Source organism: Thunnus thynnus, chromosome 12 (assembly GCF_963924715.1).
Source record: "Thunnus thynnus chromosome 12, fThuThy2.1, whole genome shotgun sequence".
Taxonomy (NCBI): domain Eukaryota; kingdom Metazoa; phylum Chordata; class Actinopteri; order Scombriformes; family Scombridae; genus Thunnus; species Thunnus thynnus.
Genome location: NC_089528.1, coordinates 1,442,101 through 1,455,906, shown reverse-complemented (window position 1 = coordinate 1,455,906; position 13,806 = coordinate 1,442,101). Strand labels below are relative to the sequence as shown.

The window sequence follows — 13,806 nt, the reverse complement described above, 5'->3', positions numbered from 1 at the left end:
ACCTTAAGAAGCTACAGGCGAAAAGTGTTGTTCACTCCTAATAAAGTTACAGTGTGCGGTGGTTAATTTTGATTTTCTCCTAAGATGAAAATGGCTGTGCATGGGGAGTTCTGTTCACTAACACTAAATATGTTAAACAATTGTTCCAGTACAGTATTTGAAGTTGGACACAAAGGAATTTATTCAGTGTTGTGTAATGTATTGTAAATCCAAGTTTATTTTTAAAAAGTAATTACCAGACCAATCCTGAAAACACTGTTCATCCATAGGAGACCCTGAAATGCACCCTGAAGCAATAATAAAATAAGCAACAATAAAATGGTGTAAAGTATATAAAGGGACTCTAAGGCATACAATTAAACATTCTCAGATAAGACTCTTAACTTGATTTGAGACAAGTTTACACCGTAAATGGGCCTGTAGATTTGAAACCACCACCTGAAAAGTCCACCACCTTGTACTTTTTACATCTTCCGGGTGTAGAAAGTACTCCTTTATGCTGTGGGAAGTTGTAGTTCACTGGTGTCATACAATTGTTTGAGTATTATCTTCCTACAGCAAAGAGATGTTTTCTTATGTTCGCCTTAAAGTCCATCCAATCGTTGAACAAATCAACGATTGGATGTGACAGAATTTTCTTCAATTAAACAAAGACAAATTGAAGTAGTTGTTTTTGGAGCCAAGGAAGAATGTTTAAAAGTCAGCACTCAGCTTCAATTGATAACGTTAAAAACTACAAACCAAGCCAGAAATCTTGGTGTAGTCATGGACTCAGACCTGAATTTCAACAGCCACATTAAGACAATTATAAAGTCAGCCTACTATCACCTAAAGAATATATCAAGAACTAAAGAACTTATGTCTCAGTAGGATTTGGAAAAACTTGTTCATGCATTTCTCTTCAGTGGACTTGACTACTGTAATGCTGTCTTCACAGGTCTCTAAAAAATCGATCAGAAAGCTGCAGCTGATTCAGAACGCTGCTGCTCGAGTCCTCACTAAGACCAAGAAAGTGGATCATATCACTCCAGTTCTCAGATCTTTACACTGGCTTCCTGTCTGTCAAAGAATTGTTTTTATTATAAAGCACTGAATGGTTTGGGGCCAAAACACATTTCTGATCTGCTGAACCATCCAGACCTGTCAGGTCATCTGGGACAGGTCTGCTTTCTGTCCCCAGAGTAAAAACTCAACATGGAGAAGCAGCATTCAGTTTTTATGCTCCACATATCTGGAACAAAATCCCAGAAAACTGCAGGTCTGCTGCAACTCTCTGGTCTTTTGAATCACAGCTGAAGACTTTTCTGTTTGCCACTACCTTTCATTAAACCAAATTTGAGGGTTAATATTTTACACTGCACTGTAACTTTTATTCTCTTGTTTTATCTGTCTTATTCCCTTTCAGCTTCTTTTTATTTCCAGATTTAACACTTTTTAATTATTGTTGCTTTTATATTCTGTTTTGATGCCTTTTATGCTCTATGTAAAGTACTTTGAATTGCCTTGTTGTTGAAATGTGCTATAGAAATAAACTTGCCTTGCCTTGCCTTAAAGGGAACCTCAGCAGTAAGACAAATCACCATGTTAATTTGGATCATGTAAAATAAAATTCAAATAAATAGTATTTGTAATGTTAAGCAGAGGCTGTAGAGCAAAACTGTACAGACATTAGACTGTACACAAGCTGGATGCTGAAGGCACAGCAAAACGTTCTCATAGTCAGGTGAACTTATTTCCTATGAAATGGCATTAACTGGGGTGAGACCAAACAAAACATATCAGAGATCATAGGTCATTGCCCAGCCGGGAAATCTCCTCCAGCAGAAAGTCGACGTCCTCTTGCTGTGTAGCAGGGTTGGAGAACACACACCTGAAGAAATTGACTTTAGCTTCTAAAGGCTGATAGCCAATCAGAACAGAGCCTGTCTCCATCATCCTGCTTTTGATCCGAGGGGCCACCTGGAAACATGGTGGAGTGGTGATCACCATCAACAGTATGAACCACTTTTCTTTATTTAGTCCGTATACTTTACTCTTTTCATCCATTTGCAATGTTCAAAAAAAATCTTAATCTGTTACAGTATTGGTACAGTGTTGTAGCTGTGCTTCCTGACCATTGCTGAATGAGTCCAGAAGTACTGACCAGATGGAGTCTTGTGTCTCTATCAGGTCCAGGTGGCAGGGTTCTCAGACTGGGAGGAATGTACCAGAAACACACGTTGCTGTGCTCCGGCTGTGTGAGAGAAGCATGGAACAAATGTGCCCGTTAAGAAGGTATTTGTAGATTTAAATGCATCTGTCCTGGTTGTTTCAGATATGTAGTTTAAATCCAGGATAAATTAGATTGAAAAGTATAAGCCTTTTAGATGTCCAGGTTACATATAACCATGGTTCAACAGCATTTCAGTGATTATATTTTATCACATGGCCAGGGCCAGTTTTCACACATCAGCGTAGTCAGTACTCTTGAAACAACAGTTTAATGTATCCAAATTGATCTTGATCTAGATGTCTAGAGGTCTTTAAACCATTAAACACCTACTTCAACAATCAGTCTGTATTAGATAGTTTATCCATTTCCAAACTACCATGGAGACTCCTAGAAGACCTCCTACGCAACTAGACCAAGATGGAGAATTTTACTTTTAAAGAGGAGGTATTATGCTTTTCCTTTTTTTCAGACATAAATATAATGTCACAATGTCGGATATTCATGTTAAAAGTGGCCCATGTATCAAATAACGAGGTAAACATATATAGCAGTAATCCCTGTGAGCAAAAGGCAGCAGCTTCAGACTGCTCTAAACGCTGGGTTTCCAACGGTTTTTTCTACTTTCAGCCCAGGCTGACGTGAGTTTGTGACGGATTTCTTTAAATGGACATCTCCTACATGCACAGCGAGTTCACTGCTCCAGAGCCATGACGCCATTACACAACACAGCAAGGTAAAATAAGTAGTTTACCTGTTGGAGGTGTGCTGGTTGTCTGCAACTCTTCATAAAACATCTCACTGTGGCTGTTTCTGCTTGTACTATTCCTGCTTGTGTTATTTCTAACTGATCCGCTGAACAAACAGCTCCAAATAGCTCCATATGTTGTTGTTTCAACAGGTTTTTAGCACCGCTAACAAAGCTACGCTAAGTCAGTGAGGAACACGTTTTTACTTCTACTACTTTAAAAGCTCTTAATTTGAAGCAGCAAAGTTACAGAAGTAAAGCTGGCAAATCAGAGCAGAGTGGGCTCATCGGGAGGGGGGCCTTAAAGAGACAGGAGCTAAAATGGAGTGTAAGAGAAACTGTGCATATTGAGGGGCTGCATAAAGGGCCAGTATGAAATAAATAAGTTTTTTGAGTTTTTTGAACTTTGAATCATGCAGAGCTACTTTAGTGGAATCCAAAAATAAAAATTTAGAGCTGAACTGAGCATAATAGGTCCTTTTTAAAATAAAACTATAATTTGAACACAGTACACAATGTGATCAAAAAGATAATGAAAACCAGTCCAACTTTGTTTTTGAAGACAAGTTCAAAGTCTGCCCTCCTCTGCAGTTGATCATACAGATACTCAGCATTCTCCAAGCATTTGTTGACCTGAGATCCAAAGCCCTCCGAGCCCTGAGAGAGTGAGAGATGCAGACAGTTAAACAGGCATACAGAAGTTTTAACACAAAGTATTACGAAGGGGGCAGTTTGAGACAAATGAGTGAAAAATAAACTGAGCAACACCCATTAATGTAAAAGTAATGTCACCTACTAGACACACATACACACCAAACTGTATTTCTGTGTCAATCAGTGCTGTAGTGCGAAGCTCACAGACGGTTAAACTTCATTTAAACATTTTTGACCTGTACTTAAGTTTTGTAAACAAGTATAGAGTCACTCAGCAAAAATATATGACATGTTGTCTGACATTAAATTCTTATCTGTGATATTGTTTGGAGTTATGGCTGCAATTTAACATCTCTGTGTATCAGCATGGTCTGGCTAATACCTTTTAAAAGAATAATATATTATACTAAATAAAAGCTGTGTATTCTGGGTGCTTTCTATTCATATTTGTGTGTGTATGTATGCCCTGGGACTTTGGGATTTTATTCGGCCATTAATGAAACCAACCTCTACTTCACCTGGTTCTTTATTCTCTCTGTCAACAATATATTCAACCTGCATCAGCATATTTTCATTACATTTACATTAACCTGATAACACTGAGGTTACACTGATACTGTACATGAATACCTTTGCTTTCCACATCAGCCAGAGTTTGAAGACATCGACATGTCGGCCACACTGGATGCTTTTATCTCCAGTATCGTAGCTCACATCATAGGGTTTGTCTGTCTGGAAAAGGTACTCAGCCCCTAACTCATTACACTCCTGTAAGAGACCCTGCAGAGGAGAGACACATGGCGCATTGACACAAGAGACAGCTGTACTGTCGATTATACATGGGTAACCTTTAGATGCTACAGGGAGGAAAATTGTGTTCTTAGGAGACATTTGGAGTGATTGTATGAAAGAACTAATAGAGTAATGCTGGACGGTTCAGATTCTGAGATGAAAAACTTTTTTTGCCGCCTGACCTGCTGCTGCTAACAATTTCAGAGCATTTAGACTTTTGAGAGTTCAGTTGGCTGAACCCAGAAGTGGCTCTGCAGACTGACAGTCATGATGAATTATTGAGGTAAAAACTTTTACAGGACTCACTGCTTTTACAGTCAGGTTAAAAAGCGGGTTCCAGCTGTGCATGTAAGACCATGAACACTTAATGTGACATTTTAAAAATCAAATTTTCCTTTAAAGGTGCAGTGTGTAAGACTTAGTGGTACCTAGCGGTGAGGTTACAGATTGCAACCGACTGAATATACCCCTCCCACTCCCCTTCCAAGCGCGTAGGAGAACCTATGATGGCTGTGAAACTCTTGAAAAATGCAAAAGGCCCTCTCTAGAGCCAGTGTTTGGTTTGTCCGTTCTGGGCTACTGTAGGGCTACATGGTGGTGCAACATGGTGGGCTCTGTGGAAAAGGACTTGCTCCCTATGTAGATATAATTCTAAGGTGCTCATTCTAAGGTAACAAAAACAGAATTATTCTTATTTTACTCAAATTAAAACATACTTATGAATAATATATTCCATCTCTGCCAAGTCTGTTCTGATAGATGCCACTAAATTCTACACACTGCACCTTTAAATTGAAGAGATGAGGATAACATCTTACTCTCTTCTTGACCAGTATGGCAGAGCACTGCAGAGGTATGCCCATCATCTTGTGAGGATTCCATGTTACAGACAAAGCTCTGGAAAACAAATCAATCAACGATTGATTAATTGAACAATACCAGGCCCTGCTAAAGATGACACACCAAAACCACCCAGATGAAGCCTTTGCACGAGACAGTAACACACATGTAATTTGTGATGAGCTGCAACAAGCTTGGTGTTGTGGAAAATAACCAGGCAAGGATTTACAGAAAATCAGGTCAGGTGGTTGGCATGTTACTTATCAGAATCTCACTGATTCGGTGTTTGTTGAATGTCAGTGTGACATATTTTGCTTTGAAGGCTCTTTGAAGGGTCTTGGCGATGATGTCTCACACAAATTCCCAGAGAAAACAAAGACATGCTGTGTGATGTGGTTGGTTTGCATGTTGATGCAGTTACCGTTCAATGCCCTGTAGTTTCATTCTGTGTCTGTCTGACATCAGCAGGCCTCCACCCCAAGCTGCCTGGAGTGATTAAAAAACACCAAGTATTCACAAAACATACTGATCATGTAAGTCCTATACACTCTGGCTGTATCAGAACATAAGTGTGTGTGTGTGTGTGTGTCTGTGTGTGTGTGTGTGTGTGTGTGTGTGTGTGTGTGTGTGTGTGTGTGTGTGTGTGTGGCAGTGGTTGAATGACCTCATCATGTGTTAACTACAGGTATGTGTATGTATATGTGTATACATACTGCGTATGTATTATGTGTACAACAAATATTCATAGTTCACCTAAATCCCCCAACACTGGATGTTTGTAACTGTCTTGTATAACTTGATAATAATTGAACTACTGAGAATGATTTATGGCCAATCTTTTCTTTTTTCGCAACCCCAGACAGAAGAAATGGACTGCACAGAACAAACTATATACATTCCAGATTCAGGATTTACATTTACTGTATACCGTCAAATAAAGAGCAAAATAAATGGCAAATAAAACCAGTGCATGAAAATGATGATTTGCAGTGACTTTATGTGTTAGAAGGGGATGTTGTGGTATGTAAGGCTAGCTTAAACACTAAGAACTAAGAACTAACCTACAACTATTATTATTATTAACTCAATTAGGATTAATAATAGTATTAGTCAAAGCAGCATGTTGCTGGGACAGTACGGTAACCTAAACAACCACATTACAGTACCCCATTGCAAGTCATGTTTTGTACCCTAACCATTTGTACATTTTAAAGCATAATTATTTACCACAGGTGACCAAAATTTAGCTTTAAACAGTAGTTTAGGGAATGTTGAGAAAACAGGAGTGTTATTTTTGTAGTTATTTGTTTTATTTTTGCATTTTTCACAATTTGTCTTGCACTCCTTGTTACTGCTTATGCAGAGAATACAGGGTATGGGCAGTAGGATACACTGTATCACCATCACTCATTGGCTTGGATCAGATCAATAACGTCAAATATGAATCTCAGAAGAAGAAGAAGAAGAAGAAGAAGAAGAAGAAGAAGAAGAAGAAGAAGAAGAAGAAGAAGAAGGAGAAGGAACTTGTGGCCTTCACTATATGCTGATGCTCTGTTGAGGTATATTAATCTACTTTCAGAAACATTTGATACAGCTTATGACCTTCAGTGAAGATGTGTTTCACATGACTGTATTTGTCTCTATTTTGATTTTTTTTTTTAAATTGATTGGCTTGTATAATTGAAACATATTGACATATCAAAATTTATTTAACAACTTAAGATCAGTGAAGTCTGTAGATGACATTTTTAGAGCAGAAGACTAGATGCAGGTGACTTGAGAGATTAAAATGATGAAAGAATTTTGACTCTAGGCCAAGCTGTCTTTCAGATAATTGTGAAAATGTGACCTTGATAATTACAGCATCACCTTGCGGTCAGTGAGTGTCAATATAAGTGCTTGAGTAGTGGATGGAATTTGCAACTCACCTGCCAATTTTGGTGTTTACAGGTCTTAGGGTTTTAGCAGAGAAAAGTAATAATAATAAGAAAATTTTACAGGGTCACAGTAGTTAAATTGATTATTACAGTGCCATCTTGAGGTCAATGAGTGTCATTTTATGTGCCTGAGTATAGGGTGGAATTTGCAACCCACCTGCCAATTTTGCCGACTTTTGGTCGTATGGTTTTTGCTGCACAAACACTTATAGCAGAGAAAAATAAGAAGAAAAAGAAAGAAAGAAAGAAAGAAAGAAAGAAAGAAAGAAAGAAGGTAAAAAAAAGAATAGGTCTTCAGCAGTGAGCTTCGCTGCTTGGACCCCTAATGATTTATTTTATGTGAAGCACATTGTGTTTTTTATTGTTTTATCTTTCCATTTTTTAATTTCATTTATGTGACATTTATATACATTAGTTTGGCCTCTTTAAGACTTTTTAATTGACATTATTGAAATTGAAAGTAACAATAAAAAGGGACTGGTGTGTATGTGTGTGTGTGGGCCTTAAAGAAGAGAGAGAGAGAGAGAGAGAGAGAGAGAGAGAGAGAGAGAGAGGGAGGGAGAGAGAGAGAGAGAGAGAGAGAGAGAGAGAGGCATGGGTCACCTTACATCAACATGCATCCACAGTGTGTGTTTATAACAGATGTCTGCGATGGCATCGAGAGGGTCAAAGGCTCCGTACACTGTGGTGCCTGCTGTCGCATTCACATAGAATGGAATCAAACCCTGAGGAAAAGGACAACTGAGATTTGTAATACAACCATGTGTATGTACGATACTGTCAACTGTGACCGTATCCCAACAGACATCTTAACATTATTTTGTCTTCTTTTTATTCATACCTTTTCCTTAGCTGCAACAATGGAAGACTCAAGTTCAGCAGGAATCATTTTACCCCTTAAAAGAAAAGTAGACAAAGGTTCAGTGTTCCTTTTTTTTAATGCATACTGTATATAAAGCATATCCACTTGACATCAGCCTGCTTTCTACAGGCACTCTAAAAGACTGTATCCAAAATAGATAAGAAGACTTCTGCAAATATTTATGTTCAAACACAGTAACAGGACAATGTTTTTTTAAAGGGACTTTCAATTCAACATGTAGTACATACACCGTAGCCCACATGCATGGAAAATTTTCTCCAAAACACCCACACACATACAGCAGCAACAGGTGAGCAAACATTTCTTTTGTCACACATGACATTGACTATTAACAAACACATGTACTTAGTGATTGTCTAACTTACCCACCTTTCATCACATTTCACCATGACCACATTCTCACTGCCCATCCCCAGCACTGCAGCAGATTTCTTTACTGAATAGTGACTCTGAATGGGTGAAAACACAACCATTCATCTTCATTTGTCTCCTTTCAATGACACTAAACAGGTACACTTTTCATTCAGCTGAAAGAAGTGGCTGCATTGTTTGGTTCTGAAAACTGAAGAGGTTTCCAGGTGCACATGTCAAGAGAAACTGAACACAGAGAGCATTAGGCTATGATTCTACTTTGTAGGAAAAAAGTTGGTAAGATAGAGAGTCATAGTGTGTGAGGTGCCTGTGATTACATGTTCTGAAGTGAAGAGGGCCAGCTGCGGCAGATGTCTCATCCCTCTGGTCTTCACCTCTGGGTAGAAGTGATATCTGGCTACCAGGATGCTGTACAGGTTGGATATTGTACCTCCTTGAGAAAACAGAATGCACATTTTATGAAGAAGTTGCAGCCACACATGTGTTTGTGCTGAACCTCTTTTTGTTTGTCCTTGTGTCTATAATACTATACTATATACTATAAAGTATACACTACATATTAATGTCACTGCAGTACAATTTTGAAGGATACAATTATTTCCAAAAATTTTTGCTTTGCTTGGTGCATAAGAAAATAATTTACAGTATACAATCATTTACTATTTATATATTATGTAAATAGTAGGGGTGTGCCCGAATACAAATACATTATTCAGCAAAGCGAAATAGTGGGTTTTATACGAATAATTGTTTCATACAAATATTTAAAAATTATTTGTTGGGGGTGTTCCCCAGAGATAAAGCTGAGCTACTGACACAAGCAGTGCTCCCAAGGGACTCTCCATAACCTGTTGAAAAAAGTTAGGTTGTAAAAAATAGGCAATAAATGAAAAGTACAAAGCAATAATTGCCCTTGAAGTTCCTCCCTACACATTACACGGTGTGCTGTCACTGTGTTATGGGTGTAAAAATAGGTAATAAGGCAATGAGTGAAGTTTTAGCTCAGTAATCAGCGCAGTCATCTATGATCTGGGAGACTCCAGTTCAAGACCCAATGTGGGGACCTCCGTCATAAGGTAAAATTAAAAGTGTCAGAAAAACAAAAACAGGATTTTTAAGCCTCTTCCCACTTTTATTCGAATACAAATACAGACACAAATAATTTTGCTGCCTCAACAAATACAGATACAAATACAAATACTGGGATCTCACATCCCTAGTAAATAGTAAGCACTGTTAAAGCACCACAGAAATTCTATGTATCCATCATTCCACTAAATTCTGCCATACCTTCTTTGCATTTATTACCTGGACAGAAGATTCCATCTCCCTTATCGTCAGACCATCCCACAATGCTTTGCATCTTCCTCAGTAGAACCTCCTCCATGAGGATGAAGACAGGAGACACCTCATATGTAAACCTGGTAAACACGCTTTCATAAGTCAATTTCATAAATTGTACAGTTGTTTTAAAATCGTTTATCTGTATTATCTGTGTGTATGGGCATAAACCTTCCCATTTTTAAAAGATAAAACAAAGATGAATTGTATTGTAATTTCTTACAAAAATCACTTCACCTCTCAAAATGGTAAATTCTTATATGTGTACAGAAAACAAAGACAATTGCAAATATTTAAGTTTAAACACCATTCCTGAGTGTAATGTAAATAACATATTTAAACCTGAAACAACTGAGCATATGCATCAACATTAAAAAAGAGGAAGAATAAAAGAGAGTGTGATAATTAAGAAATCCATCTCTCTGAGCTGTCACACACAGTCATGGGTGTGTTATCATACAAGGAAACTTGTGTGAGTACCTGAATGCACCTTAACTACCAGCAAGGTGTCCAAGCTTCCAGCTGGACCTCTGGAAATAAATTTAAAATACAGCCCTGCCTGCATTATAACAAAATGTTTTAATAGCAGTGATGAAATCTTACATGTTAGTGTTGGCTGTAGAGGTCAGCCACTCACCAGCTACGCCAATCACATCCAGACCTGAGGATAGCTGATTGAAGAAACGGGGATGGCCTGGGAAAAGAGAAGGTCAAACTTTCTGTCATAACTGAAACTGAAGGAATTTGTTATTAAGGCTTCATTATTAGATAGAGATTCAAAGCATCATGAATGAATGAATGAATATAATGAGATAATTATGGTTTCCAAACACTTGAAATGTGCTGGTTCGTAAATGGCATACTGCACTGATGAACAGCATGTCACTTGTGTTCCACTGGCAGATAACACTACCTACAGCCATAAACTGATTCTTACTGACATACACCACTGCTGACTGTTGATATGCCACTACTGTATGCTAAATGAAAATATCATGCTGCTGATGTTTAACTGACATGTGCAACTTTTTATTGGCAGATAGAGTATAACAATGCTGTAATGTTAGGCTGAACAATAATCACTCCATGTAAGCAGCTGTTTCAGATGTGATTTGAACATTATACTTCATCTAGTGGGCCTAGCTGTAACTACATAGTTGTCCTTTTTTTCATAGTGGAAGAAGTGGAATAAAGCAGTAGAACAGCAGCGGCATACCAATAGTCAGCAGTGAAATGCAAGGTCACACTTGTCTGGTATTAGTGTAATATTTTAGAACTGAGATAATATGACACCAAAATTAGCTACTAAGGAGGTAAGGAGCATAACAAACTGATTTTGCAAGGGTATTTGGAGTTGTTATAAATGAAAGATTGGGACACACATGCACACAGACAGACACAAACCTGTATTGACACCATACTTGAGTGTATCTCTACAGTCCACCAGTATTTGCTCCAGAGTTTCAGGTTGTTCAGGCAGGTCCAGACTGAAACCCTCCAGTCCCTCCTTGAGCTGGTGAGGATGGTGGAAATCCAGAACCTGTAACACAAGCAGCAGCATTTTTTAAATGTAAATATTGTGTATATATTATTCCAATAAACATATGAAAAATGAATACACAAACAATAATGTTTTTTGTTCTGAGTTTACTTTGTTCATTAAGGTCAACTCAAAATATAAAACATACATTATGATTCTGGCCAAGCAATCACACCACAACATTTTCATATTGCCACATGTATAAGCAATCTTTTTTTCTTTTTTTTATAGTTTTAATGCTCTCTGCTCTGTTCATTTCTTGCATGCCTGCCTCTGCAGATTTCAAATATACACTGAATACATCTGCTAAGATATTATGAGCTCCCACCATCTATCCTTTCCACGGGAGATATAAAACAAATTTCCCTCTCTCTCTCTTTTGAGAGTTTCAAATACTTATGCTTCTGGTCCTCTTACCAACTGGGAAATAAATCATTCAAGTACAGACAGGTAACAAATTAAAGGAAAAACTGGTGCAGGTCTGAATGCTTGACTCCTACAGTGAGGGGATCTGGTGGCTCTGTTATGCTGTGGGAGGTATTTTGCTCGCATGGTTTGGGTCCACTTGTCCCCTTAGAGGGAAGAATCACTGCTAATCAATACAAAGTTGTTCTGAGTGATCACCTTTATCCTATGATGAAACATTTCTATCCTGATGAGAGTGGTCTCTTCCAGGATGACAATGCCCCTATTCACAGGGCATGAGTGGTCACTGAATGGTTTGATGAGTATGAAAATGATGTGAATTATATGCTATGGCCTTCACAGTCACCAGATCTCAACCCAGTTGAACACCTATGGGAGATTTTGGACCGATGTGTTAGACAGCGCTCTCTACCACCATCATCAAAACCCTAAATAAGGGAATATCTTTTGGAAGAATGGTGTTCATCCCTCCAGTAGAGTTCCAGAAACGCGTAGAATCAATGCCAAGGCACATTGAAGCTGTTCTGGCGGCATGTGGTGGCCCAACACCTTACTAAGACACTTTATGTTGGTTTTTCCTTTAATTTGACACCTGTCTGTATGTGTGTCTTGGTCTTAGTCCTTATCTAAGACTAAGACCAAGACATCCTCTTTTTTCATTTAAATTCCATATCTATCAGCAGTACTCACTGTCTCCTTTTATTACTTATTTATCACTTATCATCTCCTGTGCAGCAGATATAAACAGGAAAGGTTTGAACATCTTTAAGCAGAGATACTGTACAGGATTCACAATAGTGTATTGCTGTTGAGTATATTGTTGAAACAGTACATTGATAGGATCAGTTCAATACCTTGGAACTCCTCTGACTTGACTTGCAGATGTAATCCAACAAGATGTTAACCAGCTCCTGCAAAAACCCCCTGGTCATCTCCTCACCTCCTGAAGCTGGGAGCAGGTCTGTGCACACACAAACCACACACACACAAACACACACCAGTCCCTTTTTATCATTATTTGTTATTGCAATAATTAATGTAAATTTAAAAGTCTTAAAAAGGCTGAATTCATTTATATAAAGGTAAATAAATTAAATTAATTATCAGGGGTCCAAGCAGCAAAGCTTGCTGCTGGAGTCTAAATCTCTAAACTCAAGTGAAAATGATATTCCAAAAATCAGTGGGAAAATCTAAAGACTTATATAAAGTAGGTTTTTGAAGAAAGATGCTTCTATAACAGAAGAAGCTCTGAATGTGAATGTATTGCATATGTATTTATTAATTTGCTAATTTGTAAGATACAGGTTTTTTTATAAATATTGTAAATCTTTAAGTACCATTCCAGCTTCCGTTTTGCGACACATAAAACAAAGTTTTTGGTATTAACCTAAATTAGCTGTTTAAAACCCACTGAAGTTGCATTTGGTTTGGTTTATGGTCAATCAACAACTTGGGCAGAGTGGTTAAGCTCAATCAAACATGCCGTCCATCAGTGACGGGAGCCTCCAGTCCAGACTGTCAGGAGAACACCTTCTGTATCGCTGGATAAGCTTTCACCTTTGCTGGAGATACTGCTGAAGTCATCAAGTGTCTGTTGTCTTTCTCTGACTGCTGCTGAGTCCGCCTGCTGTTTGTCACTCATGGCTGATTTATCAGCGATTCTTCCTGAAAGTGCAAAACATACATGTTTATGAGTAAAGGTGCCTCTCATTTAGTATGTAGTAGGGTTTTCCTTCCTTGTCCCCAAAATATGCTGCCTGTAGTGACATTTGACATATTGTTTCCAGTCATAACCACTTCTGCAAGATTTCCATTTGATCAAAGAGAGAGCTAAAAGCTGAAATCCATGGTATTTTAGAGATTCCCATCTTACTCTGCAACTGAGAAATGTTCTGGCTGACAATGTCAGTGCCACCACATTGAAGCACTTCAGTGCATCATGCAATGTCAGTGCCATGTTACTTGCTTAGTTAGAAAAGAAACTTCAGATTAACTTCAGCAAATTCTTTTTTCCACAGAGTGAGGGTTTCTTACAGTGATGTCGTGTTAGGAAGGGATCACGAT

General features: G+C 38.2%; 1 protein-coding gene across 1 annotated transcript; it reads right to left on the bottom strand.

The window, feature by feature from the left end:
- Positions 1–213: 213 nt before the first annotated feature.
- Positions 214–13,389, bottom strand: gad3 (glutamate decarboxylase 3). Its single transcript, XM_067604792.1, has 15 exons — positions 13,300–13,389; positions 12,597–12,703; positions 11,181–11,316; positions 10,380–10,470; positions 9,744–9,856; positions 8,753–8,868; positions 8,433–8,512; positions 8,022–8,076; positions 7,789–7,905; positions 5,665–5,729; positions 5,222–5,300; positions 4,242–4,391; positions 3,507–3,614; positions 2,144–2,233; positions 214–1,959 (listed from the first exon to the last, which is right to left on the bottom strand). Exons 1-15 carry the CDS (start codon positions 13,382–13,384, stop codon positions 1,786–1,788), a joined length of 1,566 nt encoding a protein of 521 aa, XP_067460893.1. The 5' UTR covers positions 13,385–13,389; the 3' UTR covers positions 214–1,785.
- Positions 13,390–13,806: the final 417 nt, after the last annotated feature.

Excerpts from the sequence above, each read along its gene's own strand:
- gad3 (XM_067604792.1), bottom strand. The coding sequence starts at position 13,384 with ATGAGTGACAAACAGCAGGCGGACTCAGCAGCAGTCAGAGAAAGACAA. Across the intron at positions 10,471-11,180 it reads CAAGTATGGTGTCAATACAG|GCCATCCCCGTTTCTTCAAT; the intron begins GTTTGTGTCTGT and ends CTCTTTTCCCAG. Across the intron at positions 8,077-8,432 it reads ATGGTGAAATGTGATGAAAG|GGGTAAAATGATTCCTGCTG; the intron begins GTGGGTAAGTTA and ends TTTTCTTTTAAG.